Here is a 25208-nt window from a genome sequence, read left to right as displayed (position 1 = left end):
TATGATTGTTCTGTAGTCACAATTGCTAATTTCAAAATACTTAAAAAAAAATAAAAGAAAGAGAACTAGCCTGCTAGGAATAAATACAGCACTGACTGAAAACCAGGGAGCAAGACTTTGACTCCAGTTGATGCATTCTGGAAATCAAATGGAGGTGATGGTGGACACAAGCATGCTATGGACAGCCCTGGAGAAGTCAGGGACACCTGCTTCCCCAGGGTCAGCATTTGTTTCTGCATTCTTCTGAGCACATTAATAATCTTCTCCCTACAAAACAGGCTCAGAAACAGCTGCCTGACAACAGAGCAATCATCTCCATGCCCTGTACCCCAGCTCGTCCAAAAATACCCAACCAAAGTGTCCAAAGTGACCAGCTGCTGATCCATAAATGGTTTCCTCCATGTGGTGGCCAGACCAAAATCCCACACACAGTCTCTCCTGCCCCATCCATGGAGCAACAGGCTATGAGGCAGATGAGGAAAAACAGCAGCCCACGTTTGAGCCCCTCTGTGTCCTGTGCTCCTGAGGCAGCTTCAGCAATTTCAGAAGGAATTGCCATGCTAACCCCACGTGACAATCACCCTTAGGAAAGACTTATCCTGAACTGACAAAATAAATTAATTGCTGCTCCTGTGTGTATGTTCAGACTTAATAACACATTAATTAACATAAGACTTCTGCCCTTTGGCCTCATGCCAACAGTGGCTGAATTAATGACTGAAATTAATGTGACAAGAGGTGGAGAGCTGAGGCACTGGGGTCAAATTAAGTAACAGACCCAGGGACTCAGACAGAGAACAGTTCACCCCTTGGTCCTTGCTGCAGTAGAATCAGAGCAGAACTTCACTCTTCGTGCTTTCCTCTTCACATGAAGCTTTGGTTTCTGTCTGTTCATAGATCTCCTAAGTAAAGGTGCCATGTTGGAATAGTGAAGATGTCAGGTTGGAATATCATGTCTCACCTGTTTATGAGACAAGATGGTCAGATTTTGTGGGGCTAGAAGGCTGGACCTGCAGGTATCAACTCACAGCTCCAGAAACCCTAGGATCCAACAGGCAAGAACTTTGTGCAAACCTTCCAGTGAGGCACAGCTGATTTAAGTACAAAGCCAGAATCTCACTGCAGGAGTTTTTGATAGCTGTACTCTCTCCATTTGATGTTTTCACTCAGGTACCTCAAAGTGCTGGTTGATTTGATCGGGGCAGAGAAAGAGAAGGGAGATGGATGGGGGAGGAAATGCAGGAGGGAATAAGAGCAATGTGGGGGAGCTGCTGGCTGCTGCCAGACCCATCTGTCCATGCAGCAACAGTTCCAGGTGTGAAAAACGTCAATCACAAGTTTTTAGAATTTTAAAAGTTTAATAGTAATAAATGGCTATAAAAATAGTAATATAATTAGAGTAATAAAAATTTGAACAATTTGAATTAGGACAACAGGAGACAATAGAAACAAATAGTTACAGACAGTCCAGGTACCTCTTTCTGGGCAAAATAAGCTCAAAAAAGGACACATATTAACAGAGGATTAACTCTTAAAAGCAATAACCTGTTGCATATTTATACACCTCCTACATGATGCATAAATGCCATTCTAACACAGGATTCTGTCCCATCAGTGTCAGCTTCTTCCTCTGAATCCTGACGGCGCCTTCAGGGCTGAGCAAGGTGGGAAGAAGTTCGTTTCTTCTGATAAGTGAACAATAAATTCTTTTTCTCTGCAAGATTTAGGTGTCCTGTGGCTGCTATCTCAGTGGGAGTACCTCGTTCCTCTCTTTTAAAAAAGTATCCCACATAGCATAGTTTCTATTTTAACATTATGTTATAACCTAAAACTATATTTAACACACTACTTAAGAAAATCAATACAGCATAACTTTCTAACATAACACATATAACATTCATTTTAATGTTTGCAAAACGCCAATTATAAAATACACATTTTTCACACCAGGGTTGCTCCTCTTGCTACAGCTCACCTGTGCTTCAGAGCAGCACCAGCTCCCCATTAGAAGCAGCCGGTTGTGATAAAGGCTTTGTGTGTCAGCACCACGGGAAAACCTGTGCCTGGTTTGTTCAGCGCAGGACCAGCGTTAAAGCTGCCTGGTAAAAGGCTAAAAAAAATGGGTTAGTTTTTTTTTCTTCCTTTGAAAAACGTGAATCAGTCACTGACATTACAGCACGTGAAGGAAAACCCAACCCCGCAGAGAACGAGGCCATGAGGGAGCGCCGGTCCCCTTGGCTCTCCTCCTCCCGCCCTGCCGGGGTCCTGGCATACCGGGGCAGCGGCAGGGGACAGCTCCTCACCCTCACGACGAGCAGCGGGCACAACAGCTAAGGACGGGCCTGCCTGGCATCACCCGGGGAGCCCCCGGGCACAGTCCCATAAAGGCTGGCGAGAGGACAGCCCCGTGAGGCCAGGCTGGGAGCACAAGAGCGGCTGTCCCGTTACCTCCTCCCCGCCAGAGCGCGGGGGCTGCGGAGCCGCCGGGCCGGGCAGCGCCCGCCCCCCGCGCCTCAGGACTCCCCGCCCCAGCCACCCCCGCGCCGCCGCCCCGCCCTGCGGCTCCGCCCCGCCGCTGCGCGCGCGGCACTCTGGGTATTGCAGTCCAGAAACTCGGTTTCACTGCCGGGCGGCCCGGCGTGGAAACTACATCTCCCGGCGTGCCGCGCGGCGCGGCCTCCCCCGCCGCCGCGCCGTGTTGTTGCGCCCGGCCCGGCGCTCTCCCCCAGCCGCGCCTGGTGTCGCGGAGCAGCCCGGGGCGGCGGCGGCTCCGTGCGCCAGGGTCCGGCATGGCGCTCCCGACGGTCGCGCCGCGCTGCCCGTAGGTGCGGCGGCGCCCAGGGCCGGGCGGGCCCGCGGCGATGAGCCACAGAGGGACTGTGAGGGTGCCGGGCGGGGCGCGCTGAGTAGCCCATGATGGCGAGGGGAACGCGGGAGGGGGGGAGATCTCTGAGGTGTGAGGCGGGACGAGGTGTCCGTGACGGCAGTGGGGGTGGAGGGCAGCTGTGGGGCCGCACCGTGACGGGGGATGCTGGGCTCGGGGGGCCTGCAGAGGGCCGGGCCGAGGGACCGGGCTGGGTTGGGGCTCAGCTGTGGCTGGGGTGCAGGGAGGGAAGGGCCGCTGAGAAGAACTGGGGAGCGGCCGGGGAGGTGCAGGGCTGGGGCTCCATGAAGGGAAAGGTGTGAGATGCAGAGCTGGGGTTCCCTGAAGAGGAAGGTGTGAGGTGCAGGGTTAGGGCTCCCTGGAGAGGAAGGTGTGAGGTGCAGGGTTAGTGCTCCCTGAGAGGAAGGTGTGAGGTGCAGGGTTGGGGTTCCCTGGAGAGGAAGGTGTGAGGTGCAGGGTTAGTGCTCCCTGAGAGGAAGGCGTGAGGTGCAGGGTTAGTGCTCCCTGGAGAGGAAGGCGTGAGGTGCAGGGTTGGGGTTCCCTGAAGAGGAAGGTGTGAGGTGCAGGGTTGAGTGCTCCCTGGAGAGGAAGGTGTGAGGTGCAGGGTTGGGGTTCCCTGAGAGGAAGGTATGAGGTGCAGGGTTAGTGCTCCCTGGAGAGGAAGGTGTGAGGTGCAGGGTTAGTGCTCCCTGGAGAGGAAGGTGTGTGCTGAGCAGCTGAGCTTTGCCAGTGGCTGTAGCAGGGACAGTGGGAGCAGAGGAGCGCTCCCAGTGAGGGGATTGCTGAGGAGGAGCAGGAGAAAAGGGCTGTGTGAGGATGATGCTGGGAGTGGTGGTGAGGCAATAGAACTGTGGGGTTACCTATAATACTGGGGACCGTGCTGAGGTGATGGCAGGGAAAATGAAGCCCAGGACTTGGTCAGTGTGTAACATTAGAGGGAGGTTCCTTGACACATCTGGAAGGCATTTCTGCAAAGAATTGAGAAATGTGGTGTGCAAGGAGGGCCCGGCATCCTTAGAATGTGCTGGCAGGTTCAAGGAGCACTTCAGATGAAGGAGAGAAAAAAGATGCAGATAACTCTTCAGGGGAATGAGCCAGCTTCCAAGAACCTCACTTCAGAGCTCTGTGTTCTTGCTTGTCACAGTTGACCAGTGGAGAAATCATCACTTTCCCGCTGTGCTGCAACATCCTAATCCTCCCTGATTTTGCAAAAAACCCCATCGTGTAGGCATGGCTCACCTGAGAGAATTTGCTAGCCAGGTAAGTGGTGATTAAAAGTTTGTTTTAAAACCCTCTTCGAGGGTTTACACAATGGTGTTTGCTCTTGATTACAAGGGTTTCAAACAAATAACCAGAAAATCACTTTTTGCCACTCTTTATCTCTGTTGCACAGGTCTCAGCTTACTCCTGTTAGCTGATTGACCTGTGCCTGACTCTGTACCTGGTGTTGGGCTGATAGTGATGTGTTGCCAGCCATACAGAAAGTGAATTCTTCACCCACTGTCGAGCCTTTCTCTGGGATTAAGTGTGTTCTTTTTAGGGAGACAGGAGTCAGTGGCTTTCTGAGCATTTTTGGAAGGGGAAGTCTAGAAATGGGAGTAGGAAACTGTGTGTGCTGGCCCTACATACCTTTCTAAAGTGTTCATGGCATTAGTCTCAGAAAAACGGTGCCTGTAACCTTGCTGCATACGAGGCAGTGATATTTGATACTGGGTCATAACTCTTCCAAGAGATCTCAGCCTCCGTGGATGTGGTTAAATGCTGCTGTTGTGATGACATTTTCACAAAATGAGTGTGGAAAGATGATGCCAGGATTTGGGACTAAAAGCTAATCCACATTAATAGTATTGCCTTGCATCTTCTTCCCTCTGAATTTGGTTGTGAGGTGTGTTTGATTATTGGCAGATGTCAATACTGAGCACAGGCCTTCTTATACCATGTTTTGGGGCATTATTCTGTTCTGCTCCTAGGTGTAGAATTACTAAAAGCTTTAGTGGTTTGAGCTAGTGCTTTCTCTGAACCTTTACTTTAAAATTGATTTGCAATGCACCTTAGTTTACCTGCTGTCTTTCACATCAACTGTTTCCCCAAAGTGTGTGTGGAATTAAATGTAAATATAATGCCTGGCTGAGTCACTGTAGAGGGAGAGAAAGGGAAGGATACTGTCTGATTAGGGCTGAAAACAGTTCTGGAGCTGTAGAGGAGGTTGCTCTGAAGCTTTTTTTTGCACACAGCATTCACTCTTGAAGCTTATCAGCATTCTGGTGGTTTCACCTCTGAATTTATTATGGAAATGTTAGGCATTCTCAGACCCTGTCATCCCATGACTGTCTGGGCCTGGAATAGAGAACCAATCTGTGTTGTCCATTCCTCCAGTCTTTTCAGGAATCCCTGGTGTAACTGAGGCTTGCTGGGAGGGCAGTGGGAACTGCCCTGAAGTTTTCTTCCCTGGGATTTAGGGAGCAGCGAGAGGTGCTGTGAAACCAAGAGACTAAGACTTGCATTGGGCTGTCAGAGGCTGGGCTTGTCTTTGATTCTCAGCCCTGGTGCTGATGGGCAGAGTCACCTTAGGCCACTGCCCAGGCTGCTCTGCCTCTGTGCTGCCATTTCCCGCCTCAGCTGGTTCTCCTCTCTTTCCCTGCCTCCCTTGTGCTGTGAACAAACAGCGCTGCAGGCCTCTGGTCTTGCTCTGAAGCTCTACCTGCCAGGGGATGCATTTGTGTTAGTTACTATGTTTAAAGCTCTGATTTGAGCTCTGTTTCTAGATTTGTTGTTCCTTACCTGGCCTTGGAGAAGCCATTTAGGATTTTTTTTTGGCTACATAATGCTTCATCTCCTGAAGCAAAAGAATACTATCTGTGAAGAGAGCTGGGAGTTTCAGACAAACAGTGTTTCAAAGTGTTGAACACAAACTTCCCTCTTTTCTGTACTCCAGAAATTCAAAACTGTCCCAGGTTTTGGCAGTTGCAGAGAGCTATGCACAGATTTCATATAGACAGGGAAGCTTTCAGTGGTTCCAGATACAAAGCTGGTTTCACCAGAGACTGTTGGTAGCTCAGAGGTGAGTGTTCATCATGCTGGGTGGGAAGTTGGGGAGCAGAGGAGGCAATGAGGGAAAAACAAGAGCAGATGAGTTCTGTTAAAACCAACTTCCTTCTTCCACTGTGTTTGGCAGAGCAGAATTATGTTTGTTTGTTTGTTTGTTTGGCTGGTTGGAGAGTGCTGCAGTCAGAAATAACTCTAAATGTGGCTGCAGTTCCACACAAACCCTTTGAAGTTGCTACATTCCTGGTCAGCTTCAGCTCATAAACTATTGTGGCCTTGGCAATCTTCTGTTGCAGAGCTCTCCCATACAGAACAGTGATTCCAATTCCAACCTCCACCAGATTAAGGAGTTCTCATTTCCAGAAGAGTTTAAGTACCCCTCAGTGGTTTTTTGCAACAAATGCAGGCATGATCCTTGCTCTTGAATATTTTGAGAGTAAAATCCAGCTGGACACAGCACAGAGAGAAGATCTGCAGCTGCTTCAAATGGTGTTTGCTTCTGTTCCCCATATGCAGCTTATCTTTTCAGGCAGTAGCTTTGAAATGAGGGCAGATAGTTACCCTTCTTCTCTAGTACTTACCCACTTCTTCTCAAAGACTGTGGCTATCATGTCTCAGCAGCTGGAGGTGCCAGAGCTGCCAAAACCATTCTTTCCCCATGAAGCAGCTGGTGTTACTGCCAGGCCTGTCTCATAACACACTGCAATTCCTGATGGCTGCAGCAAGTTGGTCTGTTTTAAAACATGCTATCATCAGTCAGGATGGCAAACACTCCCACACCTGTCAGGACAGAGCATCCTTCTTTCCTGTGCTGTGAGATTGGATCCCAGAGGGCAGAAGTGGAGCACATTACCAGGAAATTGTCATCATCCCTCTCATACTTACTCCCTTCCTGCCCTTGCAACTGAGCTGGTGCATTGTGTGCCCTCCCTCCCAAGCAAAGCCTGCCCAGGCCTGCCTGAGCCATCTCCAGAGCCTGACTGCTCTCAGTGGACAGGAACAGCAGGAGGCTTTTTGCTTCAGAACTGCTGTGTAACAAGCAGTCAGCCAAGGAAAAAGTTACAATGTAGAGATCATCCCTTAACAGCTTTACATGTAGAACAAGGAGCAGCTGCTGACCTGGAGCTCTGTTTTTCAGCTCTGATGGGTTCTGTGAATGTGGAAGAAAAATGGGAAGAACCCAAGCTGGTGAGCAGTTGCAAAGGTGACAGGTCCTAATAAGCTGCTTTGGGTTATCTGTGCTCATTTAAGCAGGTATAAATCATTTCATCTGGATTCTGTTGCTTCCTACTAATGAAGTTTCCAGGTGTGTTTGTAGCACTGCAATTCCAGAAGATTTCCAGCCAGGGTGGTTCTGTGACAAGATAACTGGTACTGAGATAAGTTATATTTAGGAGAAGGAGGGCTGGTGCTTGTTACACCTCTCACCATGCTGCAGGTGTGCTGGGGAAGGGGAGAGTCAGGAGGTTCATGGAGTGCATCCTTCTCTCTCCTGACAGAGCAGTGCAGTTCCATAGCTCAGCATTCCTGCTGGAACTGCATTTGTGCTGCTCTTTCATGAGTGCTGAGGCTTTTATGCCCACAGATCTGAGCATTTCTTTTGTCAGCACAGGTCACCATGTGGTGTCTCAAACTGGATTTTTTTTAATGGACAAGGGCTTTTGACCAATGTCCTGCAGACAGCGCATCTTAGTTTGTTGTGGAAGTTCAGAGCTGCTGAAAATGCCACCTGGCAGTTTCTTCTGTGGTGTCCACAGTGGTAATTCACAAGGTGTGCTCTTCAGCAGACATTGACCTGCTTGAATTGGGCATGGTCCTGTTTCCTCCTCCCTCTTACAGAAAGGGAAGAAATTCATTAGCAAACTGTGCTCCTCCAGCAGTGTCTGGTGTGTCACAGTGTACCTGTGGCTGGAATGACTCTGTACCCCTTGGCCCTCTGCTGGCTCTGGGTTCTTTCTGTTGCTGGGTCTGATTTCTGCAGTTTTGGCCAGTGCGTCGAGGGATGTTGATCCTCAGGCTCTCTGCAGAGTCAGACCCTTACCCTGTCACCTGTGTGCTCTAAAGCATTTCCAGGTCAGTATTGGGAAGGTAAATCCAATGTCCTAATATTTCCACCCTAATGGGGGTGGGCCTGTCTCACCTGCCCATCAGTTACATTGTTCTCCTGAGTCTCTTGGGCAAAATTTCTGTGTGCTTGTCAGAGGCTTTGTCTCCTTCACCACACATACCTGAACTTTTGTTCTACAGAAAACAGGATAAACCAACATCCAAGTCTGGAGGGCTGTTTACAAAGCTGTCCATGATTACAGAGCCTGCCACATAAAGTAGTGGCTGTCCCTAAAGCTGCCTGCCACAGCCAATGTTTGATGTCTTGATCTGGAGAAATCAGTCCTGATTCTCTGATGTGTCCTACCAAGCTGAGGGGGGAGCAGTTACTTCCACTTTGCTGTTTCTTACCTCATGGAAAAGTTACATGGGAGGGGAGGAATGTTTTCATGAAGATTTGCTTCCCTGCAGTATTCATGTGGGTAGTGTTTCTTTTCTGAGCTGAGCAGGTGCTTCTAGGAGCTGATTTCTTTCTCTCCCTTCTCCCTGATGTGTGGGAGTGGCTGATGTGTTGTAGGCATTTTTAGGGTGCAGTAGGTCACTGTGCACAATAATGTTTGGGGCACTTTCTTGCCCCATCCTCCAAGTTGGTCAACAGGTGTTCCTGGTCTGTAGTGAGCCTGGACTAGTCAGACTGTCCTCCCTGCCAGTGGTCATCATTCTCATGTTGTCCCCTCACATTTCTCAAGCTCAGATCCTCTTCCCCCCACCTCCCTCTCTCCAGTCTCTGCTATGTATCTCCAGTTCTTATCTCTGAACATCCTTTCTAGTCTGTTTCCAGTGCATTTGTTCAAAGCACAGCCTGTTTGGGTGTTGCTAGGATGCAAAAGGGTATTTAGTTATCCTTCTATATCTTGGGCTGGAGTTTGTGTGGAAATCCTGTTGAGTGAGCTGCCTGTAAAACTCACCTGGGCCTGGCTTCCAGCAATGCACAGAAGGCAAACAGCCTGTGATGACAGACTGGCTTAATCATTAAGCAACACCTTGGGCTGCTCAGTGATGGCTTGCTGCTAGAACGTGGTGTGAGATGGAAAAATGCAGCCTCTGTGTTCTCTGATAAAATCTGCCAACTCAAGGCCCTTGTGAGAGAGCACTCGCACTGGGTGACGTGTTGGAGGTGAGACTGAGAAGTTCTGGGTGTGGAAAATTCCTTCTAATGGCTTGGCTGCTTCCTAAGGTCAGGCCATATTTTCCAGGGGTTTTTTTTTTCAAACTATTAAAGAAAAAGGCAGAAAAGCTAATCACAAAGAGCATTTTAGTAGCATGAAACTAGTAGTGGCATGAAGAACCTCCTGGTGTGCAGGTGGACTGAATGAAATAGCATGAGGAAGTGACTGTGATTTATTCCCTTTCTTACCCATACCTTAGTGAAGAATTAACTGTGCAGCTGCTGTTAAAAATCAGTATTTCTCTGTTAGTAACTACCTAGTTGATGTGCTTATCTACTGAGGGAGATGCTATTTGCCTTTGCATCTGAGGGTGCCAGCTAGAGAAGAGGCTGGTATAGAAAAGCGGCTCAGGAAGATGGAGTGTCCATTCTGCTCTCCTGCCTCCTCCTTGCTGCTGACCTTCCAAAAGATGTGAGGCTCCATCTGCAAACATCTGAGGAGAGCTGGGCTGGGAGCTGCCTGGAAATCAGGCTGCAGCAGAGGAGACAGTAAATGTGAATTCATATTACTGTAATATTTCACCTTCCAGACAAGTAGGGAAGGGTGCAGATCTTTCTAATCATTTCAGTCTTTGAGTGCAGGAAGTCTAACTAGGGAAACATTTTTATGGCTTCTTGCTTGTGCTCATTTTCTCATCAGATCTCCAGGAGAAATCTGGTTCTGGTAGCCCTTGCTGGTCTGTATTGAAGTGTGAACAGATGCTTGCTCATGGAGCTGCTTAGGCACCAGTTGGTGCCTGCAGTTTGAGCAGCCCTGTCCCAATGGAGCTGACACTTTCCATTTGCTGACATTCTCATGCTGGGCTTCCCTCCTTTTCCTCCCCCACTGTGGTCTGCAGGGTTGGAAAGCCTGTGGGAAAGGTTTCTTCACTTGTAATCTTGGAGATATTCTGTGCTAAGTTTCTAAGACTGTTTAAGATAGGTGAGTTTCAGGTGAATTTATCAATTTGCACAGATATGGAGATGAGCTGTATGTGTGTGTGTGGTGCTCTGCAGCCTGGGAACTTGATGGAATTCTCCCATGTCATGGTTTAGCACTCCAGGGTGGATCCTGAGGAGCTGTTCACCAAGCTGGAGAGGATTGGCAAGGGATCCTTTGGGGAAGTGTACAAAGGCATCGACAACCGCACCAAGGAGGTGGTGGCTATCAAGATCATTGATCTGGAGGAGGCTGAGGATGAGATTGAGGACATTCAGCAGGAGATCACCGTGCTCAGCCAGTGTGACAGCCCCTACATCACCCGGTACTATGGCTCCTACTTGAAGGTACAGCAAACCAGGCTGGTTCCTTGCCAGGGCTTTGGGAATGGGGAGGTGGGGTATTTTCTGAGTGCCCCATCATGGGGAGGAAAGATGAATCTGACTCCATGTTCTTAGAAGATTAATTTATTATTTTATGATCTATGTTATATTAAAGAATGGTATACTAAACTACACTAATGGATACTTACAGAAGGCTAGAAGATAATAATGAAAGCTCATGTGTCAAGAGTCTGACACAGCTTGATGGTGATTGGTCATTAAGTAAAAACAATTCACATGAAACCAATCAAACAATCACCTGTTGGATAAACAATCTCCAAACCACATTCCAAAGCAACAAAACACAGGAGAAACAAATGAGATAATATTGTTTTCCTTTTTCTCTGAGGCTTCTCAGCTTCCCAGGAGAAGAATCCTGGGCAAAGAGGATTTTTCAGAAAATGTGATGGTGACAGGGAGGGCTGCTCTGTGGATGCTGCAGTGGGTGGTGGCATGTGGCACTGCAAAGGGATGTGTGAGTGGCAGCATGGCACAGGAACAGTGGTGCCTCTGCTCACTGCATTGATGGGCACTTGAGAGCAGACTGGGCTTGAAGGCACTTGCTAAGCACATGGAAATGAGGTGCCCTGTCCTTTGTGGTACCAAGAGCAGGGCACTTCACTGAAGAGCAAGTTACTTGTTGAAGACTGAACTTTCCCTGGTCTGACAGCTCTGGAAAGGAAGTTGATGGAATACTTTTCCAGAATAGCACAGTGTTAAGGCAGTACCACTGAGGGATGTATGCCTCTGAAAAAAAGAGGGGGTTGAAACTACGCCATCAGAAATGGTGAAAAGAATAGAAACTGAGTCTATGTAGGAGTACTAATACTGCTTCCACTGAGAGCAGGTTTAGGAATCCCTATGGAAGTGTTGATCAGAAGTGGCCTATGCATGCTGGCTGCTGGAGGTGAATGTAACAGTGCAGCAAACAGTTCCTGAACTCTTTGAGTCCTGAATATTCCTCCTTTATTTTTCAAAGGCCATAATGTATTTTCTCAGCCTTCTGCTGTAGTTTCATGGACCTGCTGCTTATCTTCTGTTGAGACCCTGGAACCTCAGCATGGAATCTGTTCTCTGAGGAATAAGAGTGTCTTGCTGATTGTGCCCTTCATGCTGGCAGCTCTCTTAATGAGATCAAAAGCTGCAATGCTCCCCTGCCACTGCCAAGAAGGATTTATGCTGGCTGAGCTGTTGCAGAGATGTTAAAGGGCTCCAGCCTAGGAATAAGCTTATCTATGGGCTGGGCAGTCTGGTGCCTGTAGGGGCACTTGCCTACGTAAAACTGCAGACTGAGAGTTAGAAATGTGCTGGAGGCAGGTAATGCTGTGTCAGCAGAAAAGAGGGAGCTTGGGGTTCCTTCCTTAAGCCCCTGAGAGCTGCAGTGTGCAGCATCTCTTGGATTGTGTACAGGACTACTCTTGTGTCTTGCTGCCTCATGGATGTCTCACTTTTCTGTCTGCTTTTATTGCTGCCTTTGCTCTTGATTTGTGCTCTTGCTTGCAGGGCACTAAGCTGTGGATAATCATGGAGTACCTGGGAGGAGGCTCAGCCCTGGACTTGGTGAGTAAGTGGCAAGTTCTGGACTATGAAAAATACTGACTGAAGACTTGGTTTGTGAAATGCCCACAAGCCAGACACTCACTTGCCACATTCCATCATTTAGGCAGCCCTGTGCCCAAGGGTAAGCAGTGTAGGACACACATGTTGGTCATGCTTATCCCAGGACTGAGGGAATGTTTTCATGGAGCTCAGCTGTCTCAGCACTGTTGTCCAGCATGCTGTGCTGCTGTATGATGGAAAGAGCCAGTGAAGTGAAAAGCGAGCACAGCCAGTTGGTTTTGAGCAGTGCAAATCTGTACTTCACCTAGTCAGAGTCATGGTATTGCTCAGTGCTTGCATAGCTCAGTAAGGACATGGTCTGTGATTAAGTTACCCCAAATTTTGACAGAATACAAATGCAGAATTTACCCATAGGCAAAGGTCCACTGCACTGTATTCTGTCACAGCACTTTTCTCTTCTCTTTAGGACAATAATGCCCATTTTTCCAGAGAGATAACTAATGATGTAGGGAAAACTGCTGAGCCTACAGTGCCTTGGAGGAAGGTGTAGGGGGGTGTTGTCATCAGCAGAAGTTATCTGAGTGTCAGAACCTCAGTTGTTGCACTGAGAAGGCAGGATTTGGTTAGAAGAGAACTGATGGAAAGGAGAAGAGCTTTGATACAGTACTCCACAGCCTGAGGGCTGATGTCTCAGAGGCTGAAATTCAGTACTTGCATGCTGGCAGAGAGACCTGAACAAGAGAAACTGTTAAAATGTTCTGTTAGCCAGTGTATTTCCAGGCCAAAGTGAGAGATAAACTGCTGTTTGTTTGGGAAACCTTTAGAAGACTGATAGGCTAGCAGAAAATCCCCCAAAGTTTTGCCATTGAATGCTGCCAGGTGCAAACTCCAGCATTCTGCTTGTAGCACCTAAATCAGGTGTGCAAGAAGGTGCTTCCTGCTTGGCCAAGGTTCCCAAGTAACAAACTGAGAGCCTGGAAAACCCAAGGCATCAGTCACCCTCTTTTAAGTCATCTTTCTGCCTTCTGTTAGCTGAAGCCAGGACCACTGGAGGAGACTTACATAGCTACTATCCTGAGAGAAATCCTAAAGGGTTTGGATTATTTACATTCAGAGAGGAAGATCCACAGAGACATCAAAGGTAAGATTGAAGAGCTCAGCTCCCTTTCTTGTAATGGATGTTAGTAACATAATACTCAGAGGTATTTTATTCACCATAATCTGCAAGGTTTCAAAGACTTTCTCAGTGTTGCTTTTCTTGTTGGGTTGCTGTTTTGTGAATCTGATGCTTATCACTGTATTACAACTCATGCTTTTCATGTCTTTAGGGTTTAGAGTAACAGTGAGGATCTGTAGCTCTCCTCTGGCACTTGGAGCTTGGACAAGTCAGGGAGTGAAGTGAAGGAGTCAGTGAAAGGCATGCTCAGATATTAGCTGACTTGTGTCTGGACGTTTGCTTTTCTGCTGGACCCCAAGGGGGTGTGTGCTGGTTATTGTGCTTGTAGCTCACAGCAGCAGTGAGCTGTCCTCACGCAGGGTTCACAGCCCTAGAAAATCAGGGCAGCTTGTGTCAGCTTATCCTGTTGCTGTTTTTTATAGTCCCTGGCCACGTGTGGTGTACAGAGCTGGCATCTGCCTCTCAAAGAGCAGTGTGCCAGCAAGCCCAGGGCATCGAAGCTCTGCAGGAGGATGGAGGGACAGAGCTGTGGAGCTGGGCCAGTGCCAGATGCTCACTGCTCTGACCCACTGCAGGAGGGGGTGTGAGCAGTCAGGGCACAGAAACCTCACGCAGGGAGATTGGGAGAAAAGATTTTGTTGTGTATGTGAGACTGCATGTTTCTAGCACTGCAAGATGTGTAGGGGTGTTGGCTGCCAGTGGTGGGGAAATGCTGAAAGTTGTCAGGTAGGGTCTCAGGATGAAACCCTCATTCCTAAACTTGCACAATGTTACAGTCTTATGGGTGAGTGGGAACCAGTACAAGAGTGGGCCCTGAGCTCTTTAGAAGGATCTGCTGTTTAACCTGTGCTGAATGCTACTCTGGGAAAAAATCAAGAGCATTAGAGGCTGTGTTACCCTCCTGTTGCAGTGTGAAGCAATGTCCTGTTTTGGCTATCCCAGTCCTTTCCCAGGTGTGGCAATACCTTCTCCCTTCCCTCCCCTTGCCTCCTGCTAAGTGCTGTTCCTCAAGCTTAACATTCCAGCAAGGGCCAGGCTTAACATTCCAGCAAGGGCCAGGCTTAACATTCCAGCAAGGGCCAGGCTTAACATTCCAGCAAGGGCATAGTCTGGTTGGTGAAGTTCAAAAGATGCTTCTCAGCCCTGGGGTCATTGGCCTAGCCAAGTGTCATTGTCCCCTGAGACTGCCCCCTCCCACCTGGTTGGTGGCTCACCTGTCCCTTCCCTCCCCCTGCCCCCGAGCTTGAAAGGACACTGGGACCACGTGGTCACGATTCTGTGGGAGCTGTTACAAGATTCAGAGATCTGTGACCCTGGAATAAAACTCTGGATCAAACCCTACAGCAGAATCCATCTCATTTTCTCCTTCACCATTGCCTAAAGCCTTTCCACCAGAGGTAAACCTGAGTTCCTGCTTGCCTGGACTTGTTCCAAGTGCCAGCTGCAGCATCCAGCCAGCCAAAGGTGTCTCTGGGGTGAAACACCACAGCTGCCACCTCTGGTCAAGCAGCAAGGGCCAGACAAGCCCAGGCACATTCCACCTGGTAATATTGGGATCATATTCCAACACCCTCCCTTCTCTGTGTGGCCAGCATCTAATTGATGGTGTGGCCCTTCACACCTATTTCCTGCTCCTACCTTACCAATATTCCCCTTCTGATCCAACAAAGTGCCTGAGCTTGTTCCATGTTACCCAGTGGAGTTCAAAGCATGAGAATGGATCTGAGGCTGGAAATCAGGCTGAGGGTTATCACTGGGGTGAAGGAGGATCCCACAGGAGGGCTCTGCTCAGTATTCAGTTCTGTGTGGGCTGGAGGTGATTCAGAAGCCAGCAGGCTTAATTTCTTATTTGTGCATACAGCTGCCAATGTGCTGCTCTCAGAACAAGGAGATGTGAAACTGGCTGACTTTGGGGTGGCTGGACAGCTGACAGACACCCAGATCAAGAGAAACACCTTTGTGGGGACTCCATTCTGGATGGCACCAGAGGTCATCAAACAGTCTGCTTATGACTTCAAGGTGAGCTGGGAGCAGGATTGCTGCTTGGGGCTGCCATACATGAGGTGGTGCTAGGACAGAAGCAGGGATTGGAAGTGCTGCTTACTGCAGGAATTATTCCTTTCTGTTATGATGCAGAGTCTGCTAGAGAAGTTTGTGTATTAGACATGAAATGCCCCATCTGATTTATGTGATTATCTGTCCTAAAACTGTGCTTTCATGTTGTAGAATTGTTCCTTGCTGTTCTGTGTTCTTCTTCTTCTCTTTTCCAGGCAGACATCTGGTCCCTTGGGATTACAGCCATTGAACTAGCAAAGGGAGAGCCTCCAAATTCTGACTTGCATCCTATGAGGGTTCTCTTCTTGATCCCCAAAAACAACCCTCCAACACTTGAGGGTCACCACAGCAAGCCCTTCAAGGAGTTTGTGGAAGCCTGCCTCAACAAGGATCCTAGATTTGTGAGTATTGCTGCCCACTGTGAATTTGGGTAAAGGCCAGCAGAGGCCAAAAATGCCTTCAACAGGAAGGTTCCAGAATTGCAGAGAGAGAATTGCTGAGCTTACAGGATGGACATGTGAGCCTGGCAGGACTCCTCATGAGGGGACATGGAGGGACAAGCACTGATCAGTTCTCTCTGATGACCTCAGTGGGACCTAAGGGAATGGCATGAGGCTGTGTCAGGGCAGGTTTAGGTTGGATATTAGGAAAAGGCTTTTCCCCCACAGGCTGGTTGGGCACTGGAACAAGCTCCTAAGGGCAGTGGTCATGGCCTCAAGGCTGCCAAGAATTCAAGGAGTATTTGGATAACACTCTCAGGGACTCTGTTGGGGATTGGTAGCATTGTTGGGGGCTGTCCTGAGCAGGGCCAGGAGTTGGGTTTGATGATCCTTGTGCATCCCTTCCAGCTCAGGATATTGTGTGACTCCAGTAGGAGTCAGTGAGTGCGTGTTCAGTGTGCAGGGATGGTTAGATGTGACATGCTTTCCTTGTCTGCTCCAGAGGCCAACAGCTAAAGAATTGCTGAAGCACAAATTCATCACACGCTACACCAAGAAAACCTCGTTCCTGATGGAGCTCATCGATCGCTTCAAGCGCTGGAAGTCAGAGGGCCACGGAGAGGATTCCAGTTCTGGTGACTCTGATATGTACGTGCATCTTTTGCATGGAGGGATGCCCTGCTGCCCCTGCTTGCCCCAGGTGGCCTACTGCAAACAGCTCAGCTCCTTTTCCCACCTGAGATCTTAACCTTGGAGCTTTTGTTTGTGGGAGCAAGTGAGTGCTGGTACCTCCTGTTCAGTGGGACTCTGTTCTGGTCTTAACCTGTGGAGTCTCTTTGCTGAGTGTAAGGAATCAGAGTACTGACACAAAACATTTAGTTTGCCTGTAACCAGTAGAACAGGGCTCTTGTGGCCTGTATTTTATGCACCCTTCATTAACTACAAGAGCTCCAGGCTTTAGGAACTGTGGCAAAGGCTGTGTTGGTGTGTATGTGTACTCAGGGGAAATCTTTGCACTGCCATGCAGGACAGTCAGGTTATGGGCCTTGGGTGGGGAAAGGGCACTTCATTGCTAGAGTGGTGTCACAGAGCTGTTCTTCACCTGTGGCAGCACTCAAGTGACCAAGCACTCAGAGAAATTGGCTTATGACATCTAAGTCTGGCCCCCTTACATTGTGAGCTTGGGTTGTCTTGAAATTCTCCTAAATTTAACTAGCACTAGAAACTTCTTCAAGCTGGCTGGATCAGAGAGGTGATGTGGTGATTTGGAAACGTGATGTAGTACTTAGCTCAGATCTCTTTGATGCTGTATAGGTGTAGTAGAGACTGAAGTGGTTTCTCTTCAGAATATTTTCTCAGATAGGGAAAAGCCTGAAGGCCTGCAGCAATATGGCAGTCAGGTGGGGAGAACTTGTGATTCTGGGAAAGTGTGGGCAAACCCCCAGTGTATGGAGCTGAGGCTTTGTCTTGACTTTGCCCTTTTCATTTGCAGTGATGGAGATGCAGAGGATGGAGACCAGGGTCCAATCTGGACATTCCCACCAACCATTCGCCCCAATTCCTTGAGCAAGCTGCACAAAGGAATGGCTCTTCATGGTTCCCAGAAGGTCTGTGTGCTGTCTGGTCTTTCTGAAGTGGACTGGGTGTCTTGGGGAAGCCACCAGGCCCTCATCCTCTGTCTGTAATTGACTTCAGTCTGGCACCAGGGCTGGTGCTGGAGCTGCCTCTTCCACATCATCAGGGTACTGTGACTTGTGGCTTTGCCAAGAGCTGGTGATGGGATTGCTGTGGAGGTGCTGTGAATTCACAAAGGCTGAGTACCTCGTGTGCCCTTGCACAGCTTTTCCCTGTGCTTGTAACTTCTTCTTGTTGCTTTCCAGCCTACTGAGCCCATCAAGAGGCAGCCACGGTCACAGTGTCTCTCCACACTTGTTCACCCAGTTTTTGGGGAGGTGAGTAGAACCTTCTTGGTGTCTCTGCTGATTGGAGATGAAGAGATACCTGACATAGATAAATGGGAAGGATTTGCAGAAGGGAGGTGTGGAGAGGTGTCTAGTAGGGTTAAGGGACTCTGAAGCATTTGAACCAGTTCAGAGGGCTTGACCATATGTGAGGAAAGTGAGTATGTCCCTGGTGTGTCCTCCTGAAAACACTTGTATTGGAAGAAAGGCATTACCCTTCTGGCAATCTGTGTTCTGGTGAGGAGCTGATAGAGGAGTATTTGTCTCTTAAGTGCATCTTAGGCTTGCTGATGCCTGGACAGCTCCAGACTCTGTGGCTGAAGTCAGCCCTTGTTAGAGCAGACTTGATCTGTTTGTCACTGTGCATGTCCATGGCAGAGTTCCTGAGGGGAAGGTGAGTGGGAAGCAGGAATGGGCTTTGCTGGTTACTAGACCATTTCTTGATCTCTACAGACTGCTGTTGGTAGAATGCCAAGACCAAGGAGTTCCCTGCCACCCAGCTTCTCTAAGACAGGCAGAGAAAATCTGTTTAGAAAACTGACCCAAGTTCCCCTGCCTTGTGCTCTAGATGGGGATGTGGAGTTGGAGTAAGAGCTGCCATTACTGACAGGATGGTGTCTGTATCAGCATCACCTTCCCAGCTGGCTGATGCTGTCAGGGAAGAGGAGGAGAATCATAAGGTGGCTGCTGGCTATGAGCTCTGGTTGCTCTTTCCAGCAGAATGGCAGGAAAGGAGGTTATGCTTTGGAAGAAATCAATTAGATGCTGCATGTCAGGGTTCTGCTCTTGAGCTGCTGCTGACAGACACCCTTTCCTGGTCCTGAGGAGTTCTACTTCTGGATCCTGATGGCATGGCCCAGCAGAGAGCTGTGCTTTTCCCAGGAATAGTTTCTTAACTCTCTTTTCCCAGGTCTGCTGCTCTGTGGAAGGAGGGTTTGCTGCATGGCAGGCACCAGAGGTCATTCTGAACAGCAGACTCTTGAGACTGCTCTGCTTTGGAAATTGGGAGTGTATCCAACCAGCCTCTCTGTGCTCCATGGGCACTGACCTGGCTCTTGCAGGCCCAGAGCTATGAGATGAAGCCACATTCAAACCGTGCTGGTTTGTGATGCAGTTTGTTTGTGCAGCACAGTCACTGATGTCTGGGTCCCTGTTCAGTTCAGGAGCCTCCTGGGGCAGAGTGCTCAGGGCTGTGACTGTAAATGCAGTTTGTGCTTTTCCTTACTCACCTTGCTGCACCAGTTCCAGGCAGGAAGTGGCTTCTCAGACATTTCATTTTTGCTGGTTTGATTCCCTTGCCCCATTTTTTTGATCTCCCTTTCCTTTGATTAGACTTTTGCTGGCTGTGAAAATCTCACTGAGCAAAATGAGGAGCAGGAAGGTTCTGGGCAGTCTCAGAAATAACCTGGCTTTTGTGTGCAGTAGAGGGGGCTTGAAAGAAAACTTTTCCAGGTTGGAAATCTGCTTCTCTGCTGGTTGTATGTTATTCTTTGTTATTGGTAGAGAAAACTTGGTCCTCCTCACTGTTGTATGATTGCATCTTAAACCAGCTAGGCTTGATCCCCTCATTCCCTAAAGGGGCTGAAGCTGGGCTTTGTGAATGGAAATCTGACTGAGATGTTGTTTGTAATCTTTCATCTGCCTTTCCTGCATGTGAGTTATTGGATGTTAACATTGAGAACAGCTCGTGAGGAGCCATTAACAGGTGTGGGCAGCTGCAAATCTGGAAGCAGGGAGGTAAAATGACTTTTTAAACCTGGTAAGGTTGAGCTCAGTGCAGTGCTCTTAACTCCTGCAAACCTCCAGAGAGCTCCTCTGCAATGGGAGGAGACAGCCCAGCACACTCTGCTCCCATCACAGGCTGCTGGGCAAGCTGAAGTTCAGGGGCTTGGCATCCAAGGCTGATGACAAACTGACTCCTTACCTCCAGGACAGACAGACCCTGTGCTTATTGTGAGGCAGGCAGCCTTTGGTAGGTACACATCAAATCCTTGCTCTAGCATCACAGCTATTTTTGGCCTAAGAAATCAGCGTCCTTGATGAGTAACTGAGTTGCCCTCCATGCCCCTGCCACTCTTGACTGAGCAGAGGTGTGTGTGGGTTGTTCCCACAGCTTTGTGGCAGGGAACAGTGCCCCTCTGAGGAGGCAGTGGCTCTTTTTGGCTGGGAACTGTTTGTTCCCAGCAGGGACTTGGTGCACAGGAATGCCTGCAGCTGGGAATTAGCATTCACACTGCTCTGCTTTCTGAGAAAAGGTGAGCTCCAACAACAGGGAAGCTGATCCTAGAATTGAGGGAAAGAACTGCAAGGCTTATGTAAAGCCCTTTAATCAGCAGGGCCTAATGAGAGCTTCACTGAACTGGACCAGATATTGCTTGTTCAGCAGGATTCTTGATTGTTGTTCAGCTCCTTGTGTGCTGGTGCCCTGGGGAAGGGGCTGTCAGATCAGCAGCTTGTGGGAAGAGGGTGGGGAGCTGCTGCTGGGGGTGGAAATGTAGGATTTCCAACAGCAGCCTCCTTCAGGCTCAGCACCAGAGACCTGTCAGGTTCCCTCTCGACAGAGCTGTGGCTATTTCAACTTAACAACTGGAAACTTGTGCAAGTAGAGGCCATGAGAGATGTGAACTGCTGCAGGTGCTGTGTGTGGAGGTCTTGGTGTGTGGACTTTGTTCCCCTGCCCCCTGGGTAAAGCTCTCTTAGAGAGGAGTGTTGGAGGCCAAGGGGCTCAGGATCCCTGCTGTGGCAGTTTTCTGCCTTGGCCTCTCAGTCACTAGAAGCAACTCAAGACTTTTTTGTGGTTGTTAAAAGAGGTGGTAACTGACTCCTGGCACTGGGTATATTCTGCCCAACCTGCCTGTGAGCCTGTGTGTGTGTCTGGGTGCTGGGCTGTCATTAGCAGCAAAGGTGATTGTACTGCCTCAGATACACCTGGAGTTCTTTGTGCTGTGATGAGTTTTCAGGGCTGTTGGTCCATTCCTTACAACATTTAGTCAGTTTAAGAACGCATCCTGATAGCTAAGGGCTTTGATTGCCATTAGTACCTGGAGACAAAGTTGAAGCCCAGACATTGGACTTCTACCTTGCTGACCTACAAATGAGCTCTTTTTGATTTAAGTGGAGTTTGGGTGCCCTTCTCCACCCTGGTGGGGTGGGAAAGGTTCTTACTGTGAGTGCTGCACTTCTTGTCCAGTGCTTTCTGCAACAAAATGAGGACCCAATGCTCTGTTTCTGGGTTGCAGCTCAAAGATAAGCACAAGCAGACTGGAGGCAACGTGGGAGCCATGGAGGAGCTGGAGAATGCCTTCAGCTTGGCCGAGGAGTCCTGCCCAGGCATCTCTGACAAACTGATAGCACACATGGTGGAGCGGGTCCAAAGGTGAGCATGCCCTGGGGTGGAGCTGCCACTGACAGCTGGGCAAAGTCCACACAGACAGAAGTGCCTTCCCAGCTCCTCTGGCACTTCTTCTAACTGCTTGCATTTAATGGCAACAGGTCCTTTGCCTCAGAAGCTTTTCCTCATGCTGGACAGGTTTCTGTAGTGTGGGTGGATGTTGTAGGGCACAGAAAGATGCTGCTGCTCATTTCAGTTTGCACATGTATCTGTGTACACATGGTGTCCTGCTGGTCTCACTACCCAGGCAGCAGGGACTGTGTAAAATCTCACTGGGATTGCTTCTGGGATGGAAAGTTTCTGTTAATAAATACCTGTTTCATTGCAGGGAATGTGCTTTAAAGCACTAGGTGCAGCTAGTCACTGCTTGCCCACCTTTAGGTGTACACAAAAGTCTACTTTTCCTACAAGAATTACTTATTAAACCAGTGAAGGAATGTAGTCTGGTAGAATTTAATTCTTTGCTGGGTCAAACTTGGCTCCATTGCTGGCACCAAGTCCAGTCACATCCATGTGTTGCAGGTACCAGCACAGCTAACCTGGTCACAGATTTACCAAGCTTTATTTAACATGAATTTGGCTTTTCTCCCTTTCACAGCAGGCTATCCTAAATCTTGCCCTTTCCTTACCATGAGAGAAATTTAACATTTGGCTCCTCCCTGGTTAGCAGGCTGGGAGTGTTTTACCATAGCAAAAGAAGCTGTTCTGTGCTCTGGCTGCCCCTATAAACACAACCCAAACTCTACAGTCTTTACACCCTGGAACTCAGGCTTTCCAAGCATTTCTTTCTGGTGGGTTAATGTTTGTGCTGTAATCCAAGTTCCTATTGAATAGAGGAGAATCATTAAGGTTGGAAAAGGTGTCCAAGATTGAATCCAGCCTTTCACTGATCCCCACTGTGTCAGGCACAGTGAGCAGGAGGTGCAGGTAGATGTGTGTGGGTGACTGCAGACAGCTTCCAGCATCATTCACTTCTGTCAGCCCAGAAATGACACTGCTGCACAGGGCAGAAACACAAGATAGTTGTTTTTTTGAGGGGCTTGCAAAACCTCAAGGACCTGCTTGCTTTCTTACCATAAAACATCAGTGCTGAAAACTTCTTATTAGGTTGAAACTGAATCTTAAAAGCCTGAGGAAGCGCCAAACCACCCTGGCTCTTTGCTAAAAGTGCTGGTTTTGTCTGTCAGGACTGCAGAACCTGGCAGTGGCAGTGGGGACAGAGCCAGGCAGCCCTGCCCAGTGTCCCTTGTCCCCTCTTCCTTGCAGGTTTTCACACAGTCGGAACCACCTGAGCTCTGCCCGCTGACACTCACCTTCCCTGCTGCTGCTGCTGCCAGGGGGGAAGGATTTTTTCCAGCTTCATAAGAACTACATCTCTAATCCAGACCACCATCTGTTGGATGTGACATTGTGATGGACCCCAGGACATTTCAGAGCCTTCATGTTAGCCGTGTTTCCATGATAACCCAGGGTGGGTTTGCAATGCAAGTACAATTTAGACCTTTTGCAGAACCCGAGATGGGTGGTCTAATTGTTTTTACAATGTAATCAATGCAGTTTTTAATTGTTTTCCTACAATGGATGTGTCCATTTTGGCTTGGTTTGATTCACAGCTTGTTTCTGGTAAATGCCTGGCTGCTGGAAAAAGGGAGATTCTGTTCCATTGATGGATGTTTCACAGGCAAGTCTGATGGGTTTAGTCTCCTGCCCTTCCTAAAGAAGTGTTTGTGAGCAGTCTTGTGTGAGTGCAGGGATGTTGGGAAGCTCTCCAGGCACTTAGGGCCTCTGGGAGAGTCAGAGCAGCTCTCCAGTTGTTCTGGAGGATCACTTGAAGCCCTTCACACAGAAGGAACAACACTGCCCAGTGCTGCAGCAGCTGAGCTGATTGATACACGGTTGCTCTTTCCCAGCCTGTCATTTCATAGGAGGGTTTGCTGATTGTTCTTTTTTTGGCTCTGGGACATCATTTTGTGTTAGGCCTTAGTTCATCTACTTCAGGCAACAGCAGAACTTGCCTTGGGTCTGCAGGGAGCAGGAGGCAAAGCGGGTGTGGAGTCTTTGCTGTGGGAGCTGTGCAGTTCCTGGTGCTCCTGGCAGTGCTGGGCTGAGCTGGGCAGGCCCACAGGGGGCAGAAGGGTAAAAAAGGGGAGTGGGGGAACACAACAGTGCAGGGCTTTGGTTCACAGGGCAGAGGGACACTAAATAGCAGTTTTTGGTGTAAAAACCTGTGCTCTACAGGAAGACATAAGCTGGATGGCTCACAGCAGTGGGGTAGGGCTGGGAGTTCCCAAAAGCTGCTCTAGGCCTCCCTCTCCTTCTCAGCCTTCCCTTGTGGCTCCTCAGACTCACTGCAGCCAGGGCTCTGCTCCAGCTGACAGGCTGGGCTGGTGTTTGGTAGCAGAGAAATTACAGCATGCACTGCTGTGTTGGCTGCTGAAGGTATCCCAGCAGAGCATCTCCAGGAGCTTTGCTTTCTGTATCATACTGGTTTATAAATCTTTAATTCAGGTAAGCACATGGATCTTAAATCTACATTTTAAAGGTCTAGAAAAATAGACTTAGGAGAATAACCCCTGATAGCTGTGAGATTGCTTAGAGAGCTGCTCTCTAACTGAGAAGAGACTGCCATGAAGTCAGCAGGAACTCAGTTACCCAGCTCTTTCTGTCTGGGTGTTTGTGTGTGGATGGGCTGGCTCACCCCAGAGCCACTGAGAACAAAGGCTGGAGCTGTTCAGCATTTTTTAATGACAGGCACTTGGTTAGAAACAAGGCTTGGTTTTTGGTACTTAGACTCAGACCTGCAGATTTGAAGTGCTGGGCTGCAAGTAGCTCAGGGGGACCACACGTTCCCTGCTCCTGGTCTAGGGTGTTCTTTACCTTATGACTGTCATTTATTTATCCTGATGGATAAAGCCAGGCTCAGCAACACTATGAACTTGTACAGTAGAGAAGAGGTGCTGCTGTTGGCTCTCTGCTGCAGGGCAGTGTTCTGTGCTCAGAGCTTGCAGTTAGGAAGAACAGAACAAACCCACTTTTCCCTCAGGAGGAGAAGGTAATGTACAGACAGGAGGCTTGGAGAGGGGGAAGGCAGAGGCTGCAGGCCAGCACAAGGGCCCCTGCTGCTTTTCAAGTTGCTGTTCACAGCAGTAGCAAAGGTGTTGATAAGGTACCCGTGTTGTTCCTCACATGCTCTGCAGTGTAATGAGGAAACTTTCTAAAGGAAACAATCCCCACCCCTTTGCCCAGTATTCAAAAACAATGGGTTTAGTTTTCAAAAACATTGAAAGGGATCTGCCACTTTCAATAAAGTAACAAAACCAATGAGGCTGGTGTAACTGTGTTATTGGGGGAAAAGGATTGCTTCCAGCTGCTTTTCTCTGCCTTCTTCTTGGTCCTCCCCCACATCTTCCTCATGCATCTGTAACAGAGACCCCAGAGCCAAGTGCTGAGTGTGCAAGGACAGCAGCTGCAGGCACATCAGTCCTTGCTGCTGTTGGCAGAGGTAGAGCTGTGCACTGAGCACAGTGCACTGCAGGGCTTTGCTGGAGTTTGTTCATTACCTGCAGTCTTTAGACTCAGGTGAGACTGGCACCAGGGACCTCTGCCTTCCTCTTGGGCCCAGGTGGGGCAGGGGTGCCCGGGGAGGTGGTGGAGTCTCCATCTTGGGGGATAACCCACTGCACCATTGGTAAAGTTCACTGAGGTGAGGTGCTTGCAGTTTTGCCAGGAACACCAAAGTTTTTGGCTTTCCTGGCTTGTGCTCCTGCACTTTAAATGCACAGACATTTGAGCTCAGCATTGTCAAACCAAGAAGGGACTTGAGGTGCCTGCTGTCCTCCCAGAGGCTCCTGGTTTAGAGACCCCACTCAGCCACTGCATCTTCAAGGGAGATGCTGAGCTGTGGGTTCAGCACAGCAGCAACAAAAGGATCAATCACTCACCAGCCCACAGACCTTAAGGGAAGATTCCTGCTCACTGTGGGAGCCCCAGTTTGGATGGAGAGCACTTGGTACAGGATGAGCTGAGATCCAGAGCTGTGGAAAACTACTGAGTAACTTGAACCTGGATGGTGGGCCCAGGAATGGGGATGGTGAGCTCAGGAATAAAAGGCTGAGAGAG

At 49.0% G+C, this 25208-nt stretch overlaps 1 protein-coding gene and 1 long non-coding RNA gene across 4 annotated transcripts; one reads left to right on the top strand and one right to left on the bottom strand.

Moving 5' to 3' along the window:
* Nucleotides 1–1344: 1344 nt before the first annotated feature.
* LOC118690370 (uncharacterized) lies at nt 1345–2511 on the bottom strand. The gene is made up of 3 exons (XR_004980771.2): nt 2275–2511; nt 1976–2110; nt 1345–1714 (listed from the first exon to the last, which is right to left on the bottom strand). It is a non-coding gene; the product is annotated as an uncharacterized LOC118690370 (long non-coding RNA).
* Nucleotides 2512–2714: 203 nt separating this feature from the next.
* Nucleotides 2715–24410, top strand: STK25 (serine/threonine kinase 25). Of its 3 annotated transcripts, none has more exons than XM_036389209.2 (12): nt 2715–2821; nt 4029–4144; nt 10239–10469; nt 12009–12065; nt 13098–13206; nt 15104–15261; nt 15513–15698; nt 16240–16385; nt 17230–17344; nt 17618–17689; nt 20938–21074; nt 22356–24410. In XM_036389209.2, exons 2-12 carry the CDS (start codon nt 4115–4117, stop codon nt 22393–22395), a joined length of 1281 nt encoding a protein of 426 aa, XP_036245102.1. In that variant the 5' UTR covers nt 2715–2821; nt 4029–4114; the 3' UTR covers nt 22396–24410. The 3 variants fall into 3 exon arrangements, with proteins under 3 accessions (XP_036245102.1, XP_036245101.1, XP_036245103.1); XM_036389208.2 differs by having other exon boundaries at nt 2715–2825; XM_036389210.2 differs by having other exon boundaries at nt 2776–2879.
* The last annotated feature ends 798 nt before the right edge of the window (nt 24411–25208 follow it).

Source organism: Molothrus ater, chromosome 10 (assembly GCF_012460135.2).
Source record: "Molothrus ater isolate BHLD 08-10-18 breed brown headed cowbird chromosome 10, BPBGC_Mater_1.1, whole genome shotgun sequence".
In the NCBI taxonomy this organism is placed as follows: Eukaryota; Metazoa; Chordata; class Aves; order Passeriformes; family Icteridae; genus Molothrus; species Molothrus ater.
Note: the sequence above shows the minus strand (reverse complement) of the source record. Positions and strands in the feature narration are given on the sequence as shown.

Bases quoted from the DNA above. Each gene is read 5' to 3' on its own strand.
- STK25 (XM_036389209.2), top strand. From the start codon at position 4,115: ATGGCTCACCTGAGAGAATTTGCTAGCCAG. The intron at 10,470-12,008 runs GTACAGCAAACC...TCTTGCTTGCAG, and splicing joins ACTATGGCTCCTACTTGAAG to GGCACTAAGCTGTGGATAAT. The intron at 15,699-16,239 runs GTGAGTATTGCT...TGTCTGCTCCAG, and splicing joins TCAACAAGGATCCTAGATTT to AGGCCAACAGCTAAAGAATT.